Source organism: Tachysurus vachellii, chromosome 2 (assembly GCF_030014155.1).
Source record: "Tachysurus vachellii isolate PV-2020 chromosome 2, HZAU_Pvac_v1, whole genome shotgun sequence".
NCBI lineage: Eukaryota > Metazoa > Chordata > Actinopteri > Siluriformes > Bagridae > Tachysurus > Tachysurus vachellii.
This window is the reverse complement of record NC_083461.1, coordinates 24150509-24164653: the sequence shown is the minus strand read 5'-3', so window position 1 is coordinate 24164653 and position 14145 is coordinate 24150509. Positions and strand designations below refer to the sequence as shown.

General features: G+C 39.3%; 3 protein-coding genes across 6 annotated transcripts; 1 reads left to right on the top strand and 2 right to left on the bottom strand.

Annotated features, from left to right (window-relative positions):
• The first annotated feature begins 424 nt into the window (after positions 1 to 424).
• Positions 425 to 1899, top strand: rbp4 (retinol binding protein 4, plasma). The gene is made up of 6 exons (XM_060863943.1): positions 425 to 539; positions 692 to 810; positions 901 to 1037; positions 1130 to 1236; positions 1386 to 1598; positions 1676 to 1899. The coding sequence occupies exons 2-6, from the start codon at positions 709 to 711 to the stop codon at positions 1690 to 1692; spliced, it is 576 nt and encodes a 191-aa protein (XP_060719926.1). The 5' UTR covers positions 425 to 539; positions 692 to 708; the 3' UTR covers positions 1693 to 1899.
• On the bottom strand, positions 1895 to 7623 carry cep55l (centrosomal protein 55 like). 3 transcript variants are annotated; one of them, XM_060863939.1, is made up of 9 exons: positions 7376 to 7623; positions 5630 to 5838; positions 5282 to 5554; positions 4578 to 4622; positions 4290 to 4440; positions 3154 to 3452; positions 2975 to 3043; positions 2762 to 2890; positions 1895 to 2587 (listed from the first exon to the last, which is right to left on the bottom strand). In XM_060863939.1, the coding sequence occupies exons 2-9, from the start codon at positions 5822 to 5824 to the stop codon at positions 2372 to 2374; spliced, it is 1377 nt and encodes a 458-aa protein (XP_060719922.1). In that variant the 5' UTR covers positions 5825 to 5838; positions 7376 to 7623; the 3' UTR covers positions 1895 to 2371. The 3 variants fall into 3 exon arrangements, with proteins under 3 accessions (XP_060719922.1, XP_060719923.1, XP_060719925.1); XM_060863940.1 differs by having other exon boundaries at positions 2762 to 2887; XM_060863942.1 differs by having other exon boundaries at positions 1895 to 2584; positions 7376 to 7620.
• A 1104-nt stretch (positions 7624 to 8727) lies between these two features.
• prrt2 (proline-rich transmembrane protein 2) lies at positions 8728 to 13194 on the bottom strand. Of its 2 annotated transcripts, none has more exons than XM_060891443.1 (5): positions 13040 to 13194; positions 12300 to 12583; positions 11246 to 11559; positions 9973 to 10102; positions 8728 to 9875 (listed from the first exon to the last, which is right to left on the bottom strand). In XM_060891443.1, exons 2-5 carry the CDS (start codon positions 12529 to 12531, stop codon positions 9859 to 9861), a joined length of 693 nt encoding a protein of 230 aa, XP_060747426.1. In that variant the 5' UTR covers positions 12532 to 12583; positions 13040 to 13194; the 3' UTR covers positions 8728 to 9858. The 2 variants fall into 2 exon arrangements, with proteins under 2 accessions (XP_060747426.1, XP_060747436.1); XM_060891453.1 differs by having other exon boundaries at positions 11246 to 11556.
• Positions 13195 to 14145: the final 951 nt, after the last annotated feature.

The window sequence follows — 14145 nt, the reverse complement described above, 5'->3', positions numbered from 1 at the left end:
CTGAACATGCAGACAGGGTTTTCTCCTTTATATATACAGTATACGTGTGTGTGTGTGTGTGTGTGTGTGTGTGTGTGTGTGTATATATATATATATATATATATATATATATATATATGTGTATGTTTGAAAGGTTTAAGAGTGTTGATGGGTGTTTGCAAGAGTCATTTAGTGGACGTATGGTTAACAAAATAAATGTTTTTTCAGTTTGTCTTCACTTTGTAAATCATATCAGAGACGAATCTTGAGCGTACGTACAGGAACAAAGTTGTTTTCCAGATGTTTTAGTACCTTTAATGTTTTGTAACAAGGTTATGCAAGTTCCCTGGGGAGGGAACAAATGGCCAGATGAAGTTATGTTGGATATTTGAGACTTATGCAAAAAAAAAAAAAAAAAGAAAAACCCCGTCCAATGAACAAAATGCTTGGAGAGAAGGTTCTCAGTCTCTGGGTGGGATTGTGAAATGGTCTGCAGTAAGTCTGCCCTATATAAACTCTGTCTGTAACAGTGCTGAGCTTATACTCGTCCAGGATATCTGGTAAGCTTTGGTCTGGTCTAATGATTCTTAGGAAAACATCTGGAAAATATTTTTTAGATATATTTATATTTAATAATCTGTGGACCTTGTAATAGACTATTAAATTAATTCTAGAAATCCATTTTGTTCGCAACGTTCGTGCTGTTTTTCAGATCCAACAGGCAGCAACATGCTGAAGCTCACAATCGCTCTTTGCTTCCTGGCCGTAGGCTGGGCACAAGATTGTCAAGTTAGCAACATACCAGTAAAAGAGAACTTTGACAAGTACAGGGTAAGAAAAGTGTTTTGTTTTTTAATCTGTTCTAAATCAAATCTATTCATTTGCTGTTCTGAGGTCACAATTGACTCATTCGCGTTGCAGTTCCAGGGAACGTGGTACGCTGTAGCCAAGAAAGACCCAACAGGACTTTTCCTTCTGGATAACGTTGTCGCTAATTACAAAGTGAATGAAGAGGGCAGGATGACAGCCAGTGCTTTCGGCAGAGTCATCATCCTGAAGTTAGTTCGCAAGATTTTTCCTAAAGTTTTCAAATTTCATGCATCACACACGCTTGGAAATGAAATTCTGTCTTTCTTATGTCGTATTTTAGTAACTGGGAGACTTGCGCTAATATGTTTGCATCTTTCGATGAAACCCCGGATCCTGCAAAGTTCAAGCTGAAATACTGGGGTGCAGCTGCATATCTCCAGAGTGGATGTAAGTGAGACCCATTAAATTAAATAGACCAGGATGAGTCTAAATAGAGTGAAAACTAACACTGCTGCAACAAGAAACTTTGTACTTTAACCCGTAAGTCTTGTGTCAAAGTTGAACTCTGGTCTTATTTTATTTATCTGTCCGAGCAGACGATGACCACTGGGTCGTTGATACGGATTACGACAACTACGCCGTGCACTACTCGTGCAGAGAGCTGGACACAGACGGCACCTGTCTGGACGGTTACTCCTTCATCTTCTCCCGTCACCCAGACGGATTGAGGTCCGAGGACCAACCAATTGTGACGCAGAAGAAGAAAGAGATCTGTCTGCTGGGCAAATACAGGCGTGTTGCTCACACCGGTAAGTGTCGTGAATGTCGTGAACACGGCTTCATAAATAAAATGAACTCATATGATGCTAATCTGTTTTCTTTGCAGGTTTCTGTGATGCCTGATTTCATCCAGCTAAAGGATTTTTTTTTCATGTCAATACATAAAATAAGTGTACATAAAAATCAAATATTAATATGAATAGAATTCATTCTCCACAGCAGAATGCACGTAGCATTAAAACACGTACGTTATGACTCGACTATGATGGTTGATGTATTCTGTAACCTGAAATTTTTTTTTTCCAAATAAAATGTTGGTATTGGATTTGATTCATTGAGTTTTATTGCTAATGTAATAAACATACAGCGTTAGGACCTGAGCACTTGGGCCTGGAGTGGAAGTCTGAACACAATGTTCAGGGGTTACTAGGAAGTACAGCGTACAATGAGAAATGACATGAAATTATGTCGTCACAAGAAAAGCTTTACAAATAATTTACTTAAAACTTAAAAAGACAATGTCGGTTTAACGTATTTATAAAAAGGTACATTATTGAATAACCCCATAAGTAGTTACTTAAATTAAGATTTACCTTAAATATGAGCCAAAACAAGGGAAAGCGAATACCCGTGACACACGCACAACGTCAACTATCCCAAAAAAACATTTCATAGGGATACAAAAATAAAAAATTCTAATAAAAGTTTATAATATAGGGAAAATTCACTTAAAAAATAAAAGCATGATATTACTTAAATCAGGACATTCCTATCATTTTTTTATTATTGGGTTTTGTTTTTTTTAACGAAAGCAGTAGTCGATATGTGCAAGTAGCTCTCTGTGCTGGCTTGTAGGATATGAAGCCCTGCAGTTGGGACACTCCAGAAAGCTCTCGTCCAATGGGTTGGAGCTTTTTAATGGAGATGTAGGGTTGAGGATGCAGTCCCGAATGGTCATCTTGTCCACATCCAGCCTGGCGTACGAGCTCGGCTCAGAGAACCGAGTCTCTCGCTGCTGCTTCGAAAAAAATAAAAAATAAATAAATATGAAATAAAGTGAATCACTTATAAATCAACTTTTCCTCAAATGGGCAACTGATCACTGTATAAATCTGAACATAATATAACCAGTGAATAGTATCAGCTCTGTTTATAAACGCCGGATCTCCATGGTAACACCTATCAGATTTACCTTCGTCTCCAAGTGTGTGATTTGGTCTCTGGCTTTGCGTAGCTCCTTTAACACTTTGTGAAGCTGGTGCTGTAGACTTTGACGGTCCAGTTTCTCCTTCTCGAAGTCTCTGGAAGACATCTGGATCTGCTGAATGAAGTTAGGAATGCTTTAAGAATCGTTCCGGGATCTCGGAGCTATAATTACAAGGTTCGCTGAGACAAAAGGTTCTACCTGCTGCTCTAAAAGTGCCTTTTTCTGATCTTCATGCTGAGTCAGTATTGATTTCTGAAGAATGTTCACCTTTTAAAGGAGAAAACATCACGTGTGTCAGTGAGACAGGGACAGTGTAATGTCATTTTAATAGAAGTTTACAAATCTAACCCTTCTGTACACCCATCTGTCCAGCCTACCTGCAGTAACAGCTCGGCCGCTCTCTTCCTTTCCTCGGCGAGCCTCGCGTCAGCCGCCTCTAACTCGCCTTGCAGTCTGGCTACACGCTCCACATTCAGCTTCCTTTCCTCTGCTAGAGTCTGTCGGCAGCTCCGGCGCTCCTCTTGCAGCTCGTCCTGGCCTCGCGACGCCTCGCGGCTCTTCTCTTCGTACCTTATCTTCAGTTCCTCTAGCTCAGACCGTAGGAGGCTCGTCCTGTTACGTTCCTCCTCCATCTGTTTCTGGATCTCCTGCAGCTGATTGGAGGCAGATGACTGACCTGGAAGCCAGTAGTCAGAAACAGAGACGTCTGATGCAGTGTATCATGAGTACTGTATTTAAACATATGGTTCGAACCTTGTTTGCGTCAGTGCAAAGCCAAGCAAAGTGAGTTTACGTAATTTTTTTCCCAGTCAGCATAATCTGCTTTGAAAGAATCAACCCAATGTTGCCTTCAGCATGCATCCTAAACCTACATGACTTTTTTTTTTCCGTTGCCAGATTGGTGACATGTAGTCTGTTCTGTTTTTTGCCAAAGTTTAGCAGCCCGACTTCATTAGTGTTTGTGTTTTTTGCATTTTGTACAAAACTTAGCACCATGGGTCCCAAGGAAGCACAAACTTTAAGGAAAGTGATGAGATTGACTGTAATTATATGCAAAAAAATATGATTATAGTGATGAAAATTGGTATTGCTGGTAACATTTATAAGTGGCATGAATGAATAATCTGCATTTGCATTACTTCCAATGAAATAATTTGTATCGCAAGACATTTTCTCTTCCGGAAAGAAATTCGATTCAATTCTTCATGATTTCTGCTGCTTGTGCAACCTACTTTTCTAGATACATTTCCTGCTTGTTTTTTGTTGTACTGTGCACTATTAATCTGAATTGATCTGAAGTTGGAGATTCTTTGTGGACCGTGTAGGTGGGACAACAGCAGAAGCAAGCTAACGTACACGAGGTACACGAGGTACACAGAGACGTCGGCTCGAGGATGTGGTTAGTCGCCGAAGAAACAGAGCAGTAAACCTTAAAAAACAGATGGATTTGGATTCACTCCAGCTCCTGTTTCAATCACTTCCTGTTGAAATAGTCTAGACGGTCAGGCCCTACCTTCTGAACAGGCCTCTGTGTGCTGGTGTTGGGGTGTTTGCTTGGCTTGGTTTAACTGCTGCTCGAGCTCTGCGGTTCGGGCCAAAATCCCCTGAACATAGGCCTCTCTTTGCTGGTCATAAACAAGCCAGTGCTGATTTTTTTCCAGAGCCTTGCACAAGGAGAAAGCAAACGAACAAAACAAAATTAACATGTCATCGGGTCATCGTCGCCTTTAAGAGTTGCTGAAAAGCGACAGAGAAGAAAATCTGATGCTCGTCGCTTGTTGTGGGGTTTTTTTCGACTCACATCTCGCAGTTGCTCCTGGACCACGGCGAGCTCACCTGAAGGAACCTGTGGAATACAGAGATTAGATGATTCTTCAACAGAAGCAGGATAAAAGTCGCATAATAAAACATTTCATAGCACAGCACGCTGGTCACTCTGGTCTGGTCTATCTGGACATAATGACCAGTCAGTCCAGTGAGAGTTAAACCGTGTGAGCAGAAAGATTTGGTTTCTTCACTATAAGATACAAATTGGTCGTCGTTTAGTCACAGCACAGAAGCTGAAGTGCTGATTGTATTCAAACGATTATTACTGCTGTTCAAAACATCTGCTTGAGGTTGTAGAGATGAGTGGGAGGGTTTTTAAGAAAACACTGCCATCTGGTGGAGTGGCGAGAGCTACACGTCATACCAAAAGCTTTTTCAGGGGAAATGATCCTACAGAAACTGTAATCCATGCACTGACACTGTACTGTAAATGATGCAGTGACTTTAATGGTGTAAAATTCTCCACCATGAAACAGCACTTTGCCAATATAAGGGTATTTTGAATGTTTTTAACCCCATCATACACTTTCCACCACACCAAATCTGGTGACTCGTTTTGTACAGCTACATAGGAAACCTTACCGTGTTTCCTAATTGTATCATACATGAATCTCCAAAAAAATCCCATCCCATCATTTTTAACCAGAAGCATCCAGGGTTAAACAGGAAGTTACTGACCTGCGTGTCAGTACTGCGTTTTTCGAGCGATTGAAACCTCTCGGTGACGACCAGCAACTTGTTTTTCAGGTCCTCGGTCTCCAATGAAAGGTTTTGATAGAGTTTCTCTCTCTGTTCTACCTCCTGCCTTTTCTGATCCAGTTGGTTCTGCAGCGAAGCCACCACCTCTCCACATTCAGCCTGGAGCTGCTGCCTCAGCACAGAGATCTCCTTCTCCTTAGCCAGCAGCTGCTGTGTGTTCCTCTCCCTCAGCGTCTCCAGGGACAAAATTCTCTGTGAATTCAGTTGCGTTAAAGGGGCACAAATTATAGTATATAGTTTTATGTCTACAGACAAAAAGAAACTCACCTCCAACAACTTTGATTTATCCGAATCATGACGTGTAGGAGGATTCCTGCCATTTCGTTTCATTTCATCCAAAGACTTCTTCAACTGTCCGTTTTCCTTCCTCAGTTTCTCAAGCTCAGCTTCTACAGCCTTTGAACCACTGCTTTTAAATCCTAGTTTATTTGCAAAAGATTCCTTGGCTGTTTTATTTGCCATTGTTTTCTTGTTCCCTACAAAACAAATAAGTATATAACAAATGTTGAATGTTAGACAGACAGAGAGACAGGACAGACAGATATACAGACAGTCAGACAGATATACAGACAGTCAGACAGACAGATATATATACAGACAGACAGACAGACAGACAGTCAGACAGACAGATATATATACAGACAGACAGACAGACAGACAGACAGACAGACAGGACAGAGACGGGACAGACAGACAAGACAAACAGACAGACAGTCAGATATACCGACAGATAGTCAGATATACCGAAAGATATACCGACAGACAGACAGATATACAGACAGATAGATATACAGTCAGACAGATATACAGACAGGCAGATATACAGACAGGCAGATATACAGACAGACATACATACAGGTATAGACAGACAGACAGATATACAGAGAGACAGATATAGACATACAGACAGACATATATACAGACAGATATACAGACAGACAGACATACAGACAGACAGCTATACAGACAGACAGACAGATATACAGACAGACAGATATACAGACAGATATACAGACAGTCAGACAGACAGATATATATACAGACAGACAGACAGATATACAGACAGACAGATAGATATACAGACAGACAGATAGATATACAGACAGACAGATAGATATACAGACAGACAGGTATACAGACAGACAGGTATACAGACAGACAGACATACAGATATAGAGAGAGACAGATATACAGACAGACAGACATACATAAAGACAGACAGACAGTCAGATATACAGACAGACAGACAGTCAGATATACAGACAGACAGACAGACAGACAGATATACAGACAGACAGATAGATATACAGACAGACAGTCAGATATATATACAGACAGACATATATACAGACAGACAGACAGTCAAATATACAGACAGACAGACAGTCAGATATACAAACAGACAGACATATATACAGACAGACAGACAGATATTCAGACAGACAGACAGTCAGATATATATACAGACAGACAGACAGACAGATATACAGACAGACATACAGACAGTCAGATATACAGACAGACAGTCAGATATACAGACAGACAGTCAGATATACAGACAGACAGATATACAGACAGACAGACAAGTCAAGAAGCTTTTATTATCATTACAACCATATATAGATGTTACAGTACACAGTGAAATGAGACAACGTTTCTCCAGGATTGTGGTGCTACATAAAACAAAGACAGAGCTATAAGGACTTAGTAAGTTAGTCCTAGATACATAAAGTGCAACTGTGCAGCCTGGTGTAAACATTCATTCATTCATTCATTCATCTTCTACCGCTTATCCGAACTACCTCGGGTCACGGGGAGCCTGTGCCCCCTCATCTCAGGCGTCATTGGGCATCAAGGCAGGATACACCCTGGACGGTGTGCCAAAAAATTCTCTACAGATCACTGTAGTCACAGCTCAAGTGGGTTTAGCATACAGCTACATAACAAAGCTGTCTAAAGCTGATCATTCACTCTAACCATATTTTAATTAACAACCAATAAAAACAAACAAACCTGGCTTCCGAGTGTGGTGTTTGATTCAGAATTGTAGTAAATTAAAGCACAACATCGCCCAATAACACAAACGGTCTGTTGTTTTCACACTTCCTGCTTGAAAACAAGTTTAAATGCGGCGCCGCATCTTGCGTCACTTCCTGTATATTTAAATTCCGGGTGTGTTCAAGTGCAGTTGTGTTTTTTCCGTCATATTCCGACAAACTTCCGACTCGACCGGTTTTGATGTAGACGTGTATTTTAGCTTGTTTACTTGTGGTGCGTTAGTGATGGATCTTTTCAAAAGAATCGGCTCTTTTGGCTCGGCTCCCTTAGAGGTGCCGACTCTTACGGCTCTCGACTCTTCATTTAGTATCACTCGGAGCCTTCTGTTTTATCCCAATTATTAATAGTCTGTGTTGTTGAGCCATTTTTATTGTGTTTTCGTAAGAAACTTATTTTTATGCCTTTTTTTAGTACAAAAATGCAAAGTTACAATTGATTATCCATAATAGTATGAAGCTAGTCTGTCCTCCCATGTGATTGGCCTCATGGTCTGCCCATCAAAATAAAGTCCCGCCCATCCTGCATGTATTTACAGCAGTGCTGAGCAGGAGCGGCTGAAGATTCAGCTCCTCCCGACAGAACCGAATTAGAACCGACTCGTTCGCGGTCGACACATCAATATGTATCCTGCGTACAGGATGTTATGATGCTGTATCATTTCTGAATTGCAAATATGTTATAATTATATATATTAAATAATACATACTACTGGATTTAAATCTATCAGGATCTCATTAGATGAGAAGACATATGTTATGTGATTGATTAACTGATTAAAACAATTAATCAGTTAAATAATTAATATTAATTAGTGGTTTCTTTTCTTTTTCAGTCATGCCATCCGATCTTAATTTACTTACAATTTATTATATACACAATTTATTAGAATACAAAGCTAAAATATTTTCCCACTTTTATTTATTTATTTAGCTTATTTTAAGCCCAGGATAAGAACATACAGCATCTCCACATTAAATCTGGCTGATTATGAACTGAATGTATTTTTATCCTCTTGTCAAGTTCAATATGTCAGTGTTGACCTTTAGAACATACAGAAGAAGAAAAAAGAGAAAGAAGGAAAGAAATGGCTTCTCAGACTTAATAACAGATATTTACAGCAGTTTATTTCTCTTTTCCTTTCAGATACACACTGTAAAGGTTATAGGACTTACAAAAAAAGACCATGCAAATATGAGTATAAGTGCCATGCTTGTAATATGCTTGTTTTATACAATGAAAAATTAATAAATATATAAATAAACAAACAAAAAAAAATCTACCACATTGTCTTCTTAGGTCACTTACTGTAGTGTGAACAATTACTGTATGTTAAACACATGGAATAGTGGGAAAAAAGGGTTAATAAGTACTAGCTAATGTCATATATCAATAGAATATGAAAAATGAGGTTTTGTTGTTAATCCACGAGTGATGAAAGTTTGATTTTTAAAGTTTACACAGTGCTCATATGTAAATCCTACAATACTTCTTTTTTTTTTTTTAGTACAAAAAAATCACAGCATAGAAAGTCTATATATACAATAGGGAGTGACATCTTGTCCTATGAAACCATCCCAATTTTTTCTTGCATACTTTCTGTAAAAACAGGCTACATATATATTTTAATAAGAAATGAAGAGAAGCGAAAAACTGTGTGACTGCATTATTGCATTTTTTTAAGGTCCAAATTTATGACACTGTCGTTTTAAATGATTGCAAAGAGGAAAATTCATGATAATTGGGTCCAAGCAAAAAAAAAAAATAATAATAATAATAAATAATAATAATAATAATAATAATAATAATAATAATAATGCAAAATGTAAAACATCATACAGAGACATGCTGTTAAAGAAAAAAAAAACAACATTTTAATTTTAACATGTTTAAAACAAAAATATTAAAAATATTTTTCAATTTCATATGAATAAATAAGCTGCCATCTTTTTTGTCTCTGCTCCAGCGGATCCTCGTTTATTTTTCACATCAAAAATGTTAAGCTTTGCCAACGTGGCCGTATCATTTTGCACTCTAAAAGTGCGTTTCCAAACATCAATTCAAAACATTTGTTAATTTCTCCTCCATGTCTCCTCATGTGGTTGAGATTCAGGATAAACATAAGGTTTGAATTAGTATTAGGGGATCAGTGGTTAAGATGTTCGGCTACTGAATCGGAAGGTCATTGGTTCAAATCCCAGGTCCACCAAGTTGCCACTGCAGGGCCCCTGAGCAAGGCCCTTAACCCTCAATTGCTCAGGTGTATAAACTCTGGACAGGAGTGTCTGCTAAATGCTGTAAATGTAAGTACTGTTATTAATTAGAGTGTTAAAGAGGAATAAAGTGTTAGAGCCATTTAGATAAAACTGTGATCACAGGAACAGATGTTTGGTCTTCTGGTCAGTAGACTGACAGATGTGAAGCTGAAGTTCGAGCTCGCATCAAGATTTCACGTTAACTGCAAAACGTAACATTCAAGAGTAGTTAATGGGTTAATGAACAGAATTGTATAATTGTTTTGAAGGAAAAAAACACAACATCATGCAGTGACTTACTTGATAAATTGACAGCACATGCCACTATGATGATAACTCCGCCCACAACCGACACGACGGAAAGGAGCTTAGCTACCCGGCCCAGCCGTATGGCTCCATCGATGTTCCCCTGTTCCAAGCTGTTGCGAGACTAGATGCAAATTAACAACAGTGACGATTATGTCAATGACATGTTCGGGGCAGACAATTCTACACAATTTAAATACAAGTAAAGCGACACACACTTGAGCTGGCTGGAGCTCTCTGGCAATTCTATTCAATTCATTTCTACAGCACTTTAAGTTAATATACTGTATATCGCTAATATTTATCCCTAATGAGCAAGACTGAGGTTACGGTGACAAGGAAGAACTCCCTTGTCTGAGATGATATAAGGAAGAAACCTTGAGAGGAACCAGACCAAGAAGTGAACCTCATCCGCTTGTCCTTTCTACAACAGTTTGCCAGATCTATGGAGCTTAAGTTTAAGCAGTAAACTACTATTTTATTTCACTCGATAATCAACCAATCTCACGTAGCCAGATTTTTAGGTCTGGACTCCATAGCAGCTTCTGTCAGTTAAGGACCACCCATGATGTGAAGCAACCAATTACAGCTCATTTTGTTCAGCATCATGTTTAGGAAAGTGAAAATGAAACGTCTGCATCTGATCATTTAATAAAACAGTCGTACGGCATGAACTTTACACCGTCCGGAAAATCCATCGTTTAGTTGACAACGTAAACACGTTCCCTCTTCCATGAGGGAAGTAAAGCATCACGACGGCTTGTTTCCAGGTGGAAAAAAGTGACACGTAAACGTCTTCTGGAAATCCAGTAGAATCCAGCCAATCAGAAGATGACCTCAAAACTCCTGAAGTAATATAATGGTGGTACTCCACTTTCTACAAAGGCTTTTTCACTAGATATTAAAGCATGACTATAGAGATTTGACCATTCAGCCACAAGAGCATTAGTAAGGTCATGATGTTTGGTTGGTGAGAAGATCTGGTGTTCAGTCGTCTGTCCAATTCATCCCAAAGGTTCTTCCAACCTTAATTGTGAACTATGATTTCATGAACCTCAGCTCACTCCACACAAGCAATATCAAGCTGCAACAGCTATGGAACTCTTAGCTCCAGTGAATGCAAAGAAGTTTTGTACAATTATAGTATGCTTCCAAACATAAGGGTGTGATGGTCAGGTATGATCGATCCATACTGATCTGATTATGTATACCGTAAACTTCCCAAAACACCAAAACAAAACAAACATAATACTAAATATTTGCTCACCATGACTGAGTAGACAAATCCCACGATGTTAATTGGCCAAACAGGGCAGAAGCAGGCAATAATTGCCAGGATGAGGTAATCTTTGGGTTTGGAGCGATCCAATGGTTGGTTGGTTGCCAAGCTGGAGTGGCGGGAGATTGAGGGTCGTGGGGAGAACGCTGTGTACGCAACGGAGCTTGACCTGCTTCCCTTTCGCGTTCGTCCAAAGTGAGGCTGGTGTGTATGGGGCAAGGAATGATGACGCCGAGGTGCAGAAGAGAGTCTGGGAACTGATGATTTCACTTCTGGAGGAGAGGAAAAGCCTCCTTGACCTGCTGACAGAAATAAGGGATTTGATAATCAATACAGAATAAAAGATACAGTATCGTGTCCACATGCCATAAACGTCTTGTGGTAACTGGAAACGTTCTGATCTGCCCTACAATCTGAGAGTGATAGAAACTCTAACCACCAAAATAAAATAACGAAAGTGCCACTCTTTATAACATCAGGGTCTTGTCCTGACCCATCACTGCTCCTGACAGGACGGTTTTTAATTAGACCGCACAGACTTTATTACATTAAGTGTGCACATCTTGCTTTTTACTTAAAATGACTTTATAAACAACGTCTCACCGACCTTTTAAATAACAAAAAGGTCCGACTCGGCAGCCTGTCAGCTCGCCGCAAAGCATGCAAATATATATACATTGGTTACTTACAATAGATTGTCAACTGTAATGAATAGCCAACTATTTATAGGATGCTACATTGACTTAACAGTTAACCACAGTTTCCATCAGCCTTGGAATAAAGTGCTCTCTAAATAAATCACCGTTGCTTTCAGGTATACAAACTGCTTGCGTGGTCAGTCCAGTGTAATAATTTATCGCCCATTATTACCCATTATCTACAAGCATCTGCAATGAAAAGAAGTCTACCTTTATCTCAATTATCTTTATCTCAAGACTATTATGAGATGTAAAGCTTGTTGTGGTTGCGATGGCAGGGATTTAAGAATAATTGCAGGTTTGTAATTCAAAACAGACGTCAACAAGTAAGATCACATTACTACCATTTGTAGCCTTCTGTTTGATGACTACTACGACCTCTCCAGAGTCGTGGGCATCTCCCTGGGTTTGCTGCTGCAAAGAAAGCGGTTGCAGGCAGGGGAAGGAGTCAGATTTGCGTGTAGTGAAGGATGCCTCAGTTGGCTGAATTGTGACAGGTCCTGGGGTCTGGCTGCACGATTGCTCCCGATCCTGGGGTCCGAGCAACGAGTCCGTCAGTGTCTGGTGGTTGTCCATTTTTTAAGGAGAAAGAAGTCAGAACGTCCAAACTGATGATCGTCTACGAGATCTAAACATACGAGATATCATCGACCATCATCATCAGAGCAGATCTTTTCAGAGACCTGTCATTAATACATCATCACTCTCTTCAACAAACAATAAAACCTGAAAATAAATAAAACCCATGAAGATCATACACATCAAAACATATGTAATAAAACATTTACCATAAAGAAATGAGATGTTTTTTTAAGCATCAAGAGAGATGAAAATGAAAATCTGTGAAAATCTGAGATCATTAGGGCAAAAGAATAAAGCCAAGGGAAGAATAGGCAGAAGCAAAATTACTGCAAGGTTGAGATAAAATGATATAAAATATGATCGAGTTAACAACCACAGGTAGGCGGCACCTTAGCAGGGTGCAAAACAAGACAAAGAGCCCCCTCCCCCATTCCAAACACACACACACACACACACTCTCTCTCTCTTTAAAATGTATCATCTATTCAGTCCAAAAACCTACCTCATTCACATTCTCCACTTGCAGATTTCTTGTGTTTTTACGTTTATCCCTAATTATTCTTCCCTAAATTTGCATCAGTAAATAAAAAATCACCCTGTAGTCCTATTTCTCTGACATGCATGCTTTTTATTAAATCTAAAATGAAGAGATGCACAAAGGCAGCATCCATCCCAGAGAGGTACCTAACAGAATGGGGGAAACATGAGGTGGGAGGGGAAGGGGAGGGGATGGATATGGGAGGACACTAAAGAGGCTGTGTCCCAATTCACACAGCAGCTCACTGAACAGCCTGTTAAAGCAGTGCCCTAACACACACAGCATGAGCACTAGTAACTACATGAGTGTTTGGTTAAGGACCAAACCAGACCCAGTGTTTATTTACTGTTTAGACTAGAGGTGTATAGATATAGCAGAGAGATTGATCTCCAGGTCACGTGGTACCTGAAGATTTACCTGTTAAAGATGGATTTATAATGAAACTACAGGAGGGATCATTTAGCTTGTGTTATAATTTGGACATTGTGTACTTGTCCAGACATATTAATGAGTAAGGGTTTAGGGTGCTGATTGGGACAAGGGCTGGAGGAAATGATAGTGGAATTGTCTTGTCATGTAATACATGTTATTATATTTATAAATATATATAAATATTTAACAAAAAAAACAAACAAAAAAAAAAAAACCTGGACACAAATCCTACTGTATCCTCAGCATCTTTTTAAATACAATCTCAGAGCTAAAAACAATGCAAATGAAAGCAAGACTTGTGCTTTAGCGCCCCCTATGGACACAAGTGAAATATTACAGTAAACGTGCAAAATAACACGGCAGCCTTTATGGAGACGACAAATTTGAAGGATTAAAAAGGATCAAAGTGTGTTAGTAATGCATTGTGCAGACAGAAGTGCTTACATTTGTCCATTTGTACATCAATATACAAGAAAAATGATGGAAGTCTTAAAACGTTGATCTAAAATCTCCCACAGGGTTGAGATGTGGTTCTGGTGAAAGCCAGAAGACATGGTTTACATTCGTTTCTTCCTTATCCAACCACTCAGCATGCCCATCTGCCCTAGGTCAGGGTGGGTTCTTCATGGAAAAAAAAA